The sequence below is a fragment of the Aptenodytes forsteri genome, unplaced genomic scaffold, assembly GCF_000699145.1.
Source record: "Aptenodytes forsteri isolate BGI_AS27 unplaced genomic scaffold, ASM69914v1 Scaffold81, whole genome shotgun sequence".
Lineage (NCBI taxonomy): Eukaryota > Metazoa > Chordata > Aves > Sphenisciformes > Spheniscidae > Aptenodytes > Aptenodytes forsteri.
In genome coordinates this window covers 5,441,706-5,449,402 of record NW_008795259.1, presented here as the reverse complement: position 1 = coordinate 5,449,402, position 7,697 = coordinate 5,441,706, and the positions used below count along the sequence as shown (strand labels likewise).

At 38.2% G+C, this 7,697-nt stretch overlaps 1 protein-coding gene across 1 annotated transcript in view; it reads left to right on the top strand.

Moving 5' to 3' along the window:
• KIAA1468 (KIAA1468 ortholog) overlaps positions 1-7,697 on the top strand; it is a 58,500-nt gene that overhangs the window by 45,160 nt on the left and 5,643 nt on the right. Inside the window, exons 22-23 of the mRNA XM_019472052.1 lie at positions 509-597; positions 5,337-5,407. Of these exons, the coding sequence (XP_019327597.1) occupies positions 509-597; positions 5,337-5,407 (160 nt within the window). The remainder of the gene's footprint in view (positions 1-508; positions 598-5,336; positions 5,408-7,697) is intronic.

Genomic DNA, 7,697 nt, shown 5'->3' with positions numbered 1-7,697 from the left:
CCCAAGATCTTGCCCACCCCCAGCCTACTGGTGAGGGGGGAATGTTGGAGAGAGAGCCTTGATGTTGTGTGAGCACTGCTCAGCGGTGGCCAAAACACTGGTGTGTTATCAACACCTTTTCTAGCTACCAATACAAAGCACAGCACTATGAGGGCTGCTATGGGGAAAATTAACTCCATCTCAGCCAGACCCAATACAGTGGAACTGATAGATACTTTAAAAAAAAAAAAAGGCTAGAAAAACAAAGCCCTTGATCTTAACCAGTAAATTAAGAAAAAAATATGAAAAGAATGGTATGGAGGTATGAAATATATGGAGTTAAATATGTTTAACATCTTTTTTCTTTTTTATTAGCCATGAAGTGCCAAATGCTGTTCTGTCTTCTTGGGTTTTGCTGCTGTAGCTTGTCCCTGTGTTCAGTAGAATAACCTTATCAGAAGAGAGAAAAAAAAAAATTGTATAATTTCAGAAGGCAATCCTTATAATACCTTAACAACCTGGTTTTTAGTTATTTCAGAGGATTTAATGGTCAATCACTTTTTACCAGGACTTAAGTGTTTACGAACTGACATGGAACATCTCTCGCCAGAGCATGAGGTGAGCAGCTATGTTTACTAACTCAGTACAAGATGCAGGTGGCAGTAAAAGTTGAAATGTGATGGTATTTAAAACTAAAAGCTAAGGAGAGCTACTCATAAGTGGTATCAAAACATAGCATTGAGGGTTTTTTTGATAAGGAATAGGTCACGTGATTTAAAAAACAGTAAAATCTTTTAAAATGTATTTCTAAGCCAAGGACCTCTGCAGAGAAATATTCAACTGTCAGAAATGCATGTAGAAACATAGACCTTTGTAGACTGAAGAAAAAGGAAATGGTTTTTATCATCCGTTTCTTCATCAAAACAAGGATACTCTAAAATCAATGGCCACAATACATCCAAGGAAATGCAGATGAAAATTGGTGGAGTGCAGGAGAGAAATGATGGGCAAGGATGAGGAAAGTATAGTCCTGAAATACATGGGATGCACTTCATATCTGGAGTACTGTGTCCAGTTCTGGGCTCCCCAGTACAGAAGCATGGACCTACTGGAGAGAATCCAGCGAAGGGCCACGAAGATGATAAAGGGACTGGAGCATCTCTCGTAGGAGGAGAGGCTGAGAGAGCTCAGACTGTTCAGCCTGAAGAAGGCGGTGGCTCAGGGGGGATCTTACCAGTCTATATAAATACCTGAAGAGAGGGTGTAAAGAGGACGGAGCCAGGCTCTTCTCAGTGGTGCCCAGAGGCAGTGGGCACAAACTGAAACACAGGAGGTTCCCTCTGAACATCAGGAGATACTTTTTCTACTATGAGGGTGACCGAGTACTGGCACAGATTGCCCAGAGAGGTTGTGGAGTTTCCATCTATGGAGATACTCAAAAGCCATCTGGACATGGTCCTGAGCAACTGGCTCCAGGTGGCCCTGCTTGAGCAGAGGGTTGGACCAGATGACCTCCAGAGGTCCCTGCCAAGCTCAATCATTCTGTGATTCTGTGAATTGTAAAAAGCAGATTATAATAAGCAGACAGGACAACATGGGAGCTAACAAGATCTTCTCTGGTAGAAGGAGCTTACAGAAAGCAGCAAAAGAGAAGAGTTAGCAGGAGAAGCTGACTTGAGAAACTTGAAAATCTTGGCCATGTGTCTATGCACTTCTTTGTAAATACTTGAAGAGAATGAACACTAACAGAGATTGAAACATATAGATGTTAAGTCAGTAGCTGAAAATGAGAGACATAGTTTAGTTGCATGTTGGGAAAATCTTGATAGTATGAACATTTCAAGTGATGAAGGAAAAGATTTAATCAAAATGTACAAAGGAACATCTTTCTGGTTTTTGAAGGTTAATACTGCACTTTCATGGATTACTTTGTACTTGAGAAAAGTAATTACTTTTCCTTATGTTTGCCAAAGTGACTTAATTGAGACGACTATATTCTTCTAGGAGTTCTAAGTTCTTATACTTGGTAATAAAGTCCTTTCTTCCAATTATATTTTCAGTCTAATAGCCTATAGTCTCATTCTTTTATTTTCTGTATAATATTATATTATTTTACATAATTTACAGTACGTGGAACTGGAGGTTAATTAATTTGAGCAACTTTCAGACCTAAAAGGAAAGAATCTGACTTCAGAGGGCTGAGTCAGAAGGGACAGTACTGACCTGAGCATCAGTCAAAGGCAACAGAATTGTACTTCCTTACCACAGGCAGCACTGGAGGAGATCTGGCATTGATGATACTCTGTATTCAGTGAGCTGGGAGGTATATTGTGTTTTGGGAAGTCTAAGAATATATCTGAAAGCTGCAGTAGGCAAAAGTTGGATTTATTTTAATTTTCTTTGTTCTATCATATACACTAATGGGATAACTGATACAAATACTAATACTTTATTTTTGTATAGCAGTTAGTGCAACTTCTAAGGTTTAAGGACATAGTCAGTTCAAAAGATGCCCTGAATTAGAACAAAAGAGCTTATTTGATTGACTTTGAGTCTTGTAGCCAGAGAAAGAACTGAGGGCTTAAGTAGGATTGTAAATAAATAAATAAAGACTGCTCTCAATCCTTCTTTACCACCTTCTGCATCACTGTGATTAATTGGCTTCAGGCATGATGCCAAGTGCTTTATTTTTTTAGCCAGAGAGAAACATAAATTTAAAAATATTTACTCCTGGTCCAGTGAGTTAGAAAACTCATTACAGCTTTTACTGTAGAAATGGAAATCAGATGCTTAATCAGTTCCTTGCTACAACAGGACGTTTGTAGGCACCCATCATAGAGACCTCTGAGGCCCAGTTAGTTCTAGTGTCTGTCTTTCAAGCCTTCTGTCTTAAAATTATGTTTTCTGAAGTAAATGTGATTTACTGTTTCAAATAGTTAGACATTTGCATAAACAGAATTAACCCTTTTCTCATTATTTTGGTCACTGTGGTGTTATTCATGATTCAAATGGCAAATCAGTTACAAAACCACATTTTCTTATTCACAGAGCCTTAGCTCTTGTGGCTTTAACAGAGTTTACGCTCATCTTGGAAATGTAACATTTGTGGAATTGGCTTCTGATCCTGTCAGGCAGCGTTTACCACTTACTCCTCATACTTGCTTTCCTTTCATTCGTATAAACAAAAGTGCAATTTGGGCATTTAAGCCAGACTCTCATCTTTAAAATAAACATTTCACCTTGTGCAGACATTTCAGATACTTTGCCAGCATCTCTAATTCCATGTCAAGGCCCTTCTTCCCCCTTCTCCACTTGCCTTCTATTTCTTTTCAAAATAATTGGATTTTGAGTTGCATGATAGTGACATATAATCAGTACTTGATAAAAATACTTAGTCCATCTGCAGTACTGTTTATAATACTTAAGCACATGTTAGGTCTCTTAAATGTCTCTAAATATGGAGTTACATCTCTAAAATACCTCTCTTAAAGGAGGCCTACATGATTTCATAGTCAGTCCTACGACCAAACAAAGAGAACCCAAGGGAATAAGTGTAAGCAGTATGTGCAATATCATAATGTAAAATTGCCATATGATACTATATTTATACCTTTCCTCTGTTTCACCCTGAACTTTAAGACAAATTAATTTGGGGAAGAGGGACGAATTGCTCCACTTCATCCAAGAATCATGCAGCCTTCCTGGAAGGAGCTGCGCAATGGATGGGGGCTCCATCCCAGTATTCAAATGATTCTGGGTCCTTGCTGAATTATTCTTCCCCTTGATCAAGACTTCATATTGTTGATATTTGGAACATCTAGATTCAGATAGATGTACAAAAATGTAGAAGTGCTCCAATACACAGGTAGAAATGCTAAGTAACAAAAATCATGGCTGCTGTGCTTAGAAATTCCAGTTTTCTTTTGATGCAGAAAGAAAAGCTTGCTTTTTCACTGCAATTCTGAATGCATTTCTCTTGTACCTCTGTACTCTTGAGTTTAAGTACTTGCATAATGTTTTATGCAAATGAAGGACAGCAAATTTAGCAGTAAGAGTTGTAGTTCTGTTGGACTCGTACGGAGGTTTGAATGCTGCTTTGTGAAACATTCAAGGGTATATAACACCTGCTACCCAAACTGTTTCAAATGTTGAAGTAATACTTTCGGAGAAATAGAGTGAACAGTGGCACAGATCTGCAGGCGGGGCCACATCTTATCAGTGTAATAAATGGTTTCAAAGGATATTTTGTGCTGCAGCTGTCTGATAGGGATTTGACAGAAACCAGCTTTTTTATGTATATAAATACAGTTTAAAATAGTTATCACTTGGTAGTAACCGTTAGTGACTGGTCTGTATTTTAGAGATTTAAATTAGGTTTTTTCCTTTATCGTATATATTCAGGGTTTGGTAAGACGCTACTAATTTTAGTTGCTTGTAGCTTTGAGATTTAAGTTTAGTGTCTCAAAGAAAGTGCTCTGAGCTGTGAGCAGAGAAAGTTTCCATTTATGCAGTGGGTACATGTATATGTTTATAGTTTCACACTCTGCATTGCAACTAAGTGTTTCAAATGCTTTTGTCTTAATGTGTTAAAATAGTACTGTTGTGGGCAGGGCAGGGACTTACATACCTGTCCATTGAGTTGTATGATTTCTTTCAAAGCCTGCTATTGGGAAACATTCCTTTGTTTTTGGTATGCTGGAGAAATGTAAAATGTCGAGGGGGGTGTGGTTTTAGTCTTAAATATTCTGCAGAAACCTTTAACTCTGCAATTGCTTAAGTAAAGAAAAAAAAAGCCTTGATTCATAGAAACCCTGGAAGACACCAGTGAAATGATGCCAAGTTTTCTTTAGCACTTCCTTTCCATTAAGATGTTGTCTCAGGATGCCATCGCACTTTTTTCTTTTCTTTCCTTGCTTTTTCTTTCAAGCATAATGTTGGTAAAGATACGAATTTTAAAAGGTACTTGAAAACTCTAAAGGAAAATAGAGGGAGGATGAATGTATGTCAAAGGTAATTGCTAATAAATAAAAGTATTGTTTGAAAAAAGGAAGATAAGGAGGTGTGTCACAGAAGTGAGTTTGCTTTAGCTCTATTTTAAAAAGCCAGGGGGAGCAGGAGGGAGTCTTGAACTCCTGTAACTATTTCAAAAACATTTTCTTCCTTAAAGTATTTTGAATGGTTTTGTTGTTTCTAGCCACAAGGCATTATCAGATAGCTGGAATTTAAATGCACTTGAAAAACGGAGAAACTTTTTAAACAGTTCTGGTAATGTCAGAATTAGTTGCAGAGTAGATTTCGTATGAAGTGTTAATGCAAAAGAAAAAATGTCATGTATATCTCTTCCTTATGTGTCTTAGGTTATTTTAAGCTCCATGATAAAAGAGTGTGAACAGAAAGTGGAAAACAAGACCGTCCAAGAACCGCAGGGGTAAGACTTCTACTTCTCTTTTTCTGTGCCTCCAGATTAATGTTCTGCAGAGTCTATTCCATAACAGTGTCCAAGGCTTGTGACCAGAAATGCCGCACTGACATATTCTGTATTTGAAAGAAGATTTTAGGAACTTTATCTTTAATTCAGCTTGTGGTTGTTTTTGTCTCCAGTGTAAAACACAGGACAACACGTTTTTATTTGTATCATAGCAATGACATTCTTGTTTTCCCATGTTACTTTCTTCTTTATTTTTTATCCATTTAAAGCAGTAATTGAATTTCTGTCCTGAATCTGAGAAAGCAGGGAGTGCTTGGCCTAAGTGCCTGGAGCAACACGTGGCACGCACCTTGCAGTCCTCTTTCATGGGGGTGGCCTGCAGGCTGAAGGAATTGTTCTGGTCATGGTAATGACCTGCTCCAGGCTGCTGTCTTCGCTTGCATGTGACTACTGCACACGAGAACAGTTTTTCCAGTGCATAAACCCACCTACCTGTGTGAATACGCTGTTTAGTAAATATGTTGGCTTTAGGAAAATGCCACCTATGTTGCACTTCAGTACAATACCCATTCTACAAATGTGCAGTAAACCCAGCTCTCCAGTGAGGCATCAGACACGGTGTATGTGCATCAATTCGCCTCAGGTGGCAGAGGTGGTATCATATGTGTGTGTCTCTCTCCTGATAACAAAAGAAGCTAACAGACCCACAAATTTGGAAAGCTAAGCGTCATTATGATGAGGTGTACGTGTTCTTTTGCCTGCTTGTTGCCTGGAATGGCATACCAGCAGGTAACTTCTCATGGATTATTTTATAACTTAATAAATCCTTAGCAGTGTTGCCAGGAAGAGTTTGAGAAGAAACAGTAGGTATCTGAAAAAGAGAAAAACTGTCCTCAGTCCTGATACCTTGCCATAAGAATCAAGACAATTACTGAAACTTGTTTGTCATGCTTCCATATCTGTAAGAAATTGATAGAATTTACTTCTTGAAAGAGCTCAGGTGAAATCCTGGAAGCAACTGGTAGTTTGAGAACAACTGAAACAGGAAAGGTGTACAAGAATTTAACAGAAGAGACATGGTGTGGAAAAAGAGTCAGTCTCTCATGCACCAAATAAAATATCTCAGGCTTTACTAGTGGTAATTAGCCTGTTTACTGGTGTAGTTGATAATGGATGGAGTGTGGTAAGAACTGAATCCATTTGAGACATGAGCATCAGGTCAACTCTTAAAGGTGTACTAGAAATGAACTTTAGACTTTGGAAGTGAAATAATTTTAAGACTAAAAATGTCCGGGTTCTACAACAAATCACAATCCATAGTGTATCTGTTCTAATAAGGTAGTTGGTTCTGTCTAGTCATATAGAAGTCCTGTCTAAGGGAGAAGAAATACAAAGCCTTTAAGATCTGAAGAATGCACTGTTAGTCACCTTCTTTCCTCTTTCCTTTTCATGTGGCAATATTATGAAGTAGGGACTGTATTGACTAAGTGTATTCCAGTTGAATGGCTATTTTCACGATGAAATAGGTATTTCATATTAGTTATTCACAGAATAAGAACAGGTTTATTTGAATTAATCACTCCACAGGCATATTCCTTGCTTGTAACATAAATAGCCAGTCAGTCAGGAACCAAAAAATGCACGTGTTCATGCTGTTGTTTTTTTCCCAGGGCTTCACTATGTTATGTCTTCAAGCTTTGTACTTTTGCCCTTATCCTTTCTGCTTTCTCTTAAATGGAGCTTTCTGGCATGCATACCTGTGTTGTGTCCCCCAGTAGCCATACTCTGAATGCCCATCCCCTTCCTGTATCCTTCAGATTCTTCAGCAGCTGTGTATTAGCTTTTTATTTTTAAAGAACGGTTAATGCTTAGCTTGCCTTCAGCTATATTAAAGGTTGGCACTTAAGCCAGCTATTTCCTTAGAAAACAACCCACCAGTAATGATTCCTGTCAAGATAGAAACTTGCTGGTTGCCCCATTAGACCCATTCTACTTTTTGCAAGTAAACACTAGTTTTATCAAGGTCTTCCCTGTACTATGTACCTTATGTAGTAGATACCCAATAGGTAATTGTGATAAGGCAGAATTAACAGCCAAACTCTTTGCAGATCTGATGCCAAGCAATTGCTGTAGACTTTTACCAACCAACCTGTGCAAGGACATCCCTCCACATAAGCAATGATTTAGTATTTTGACTAACAAGTTGCTTCATTAGAATCAGTTGCATACATGGGCATCTGTTACTTTGCAAATATTTCCCCTGCCTGGGTTTTATGGACTCTTTTTTTTT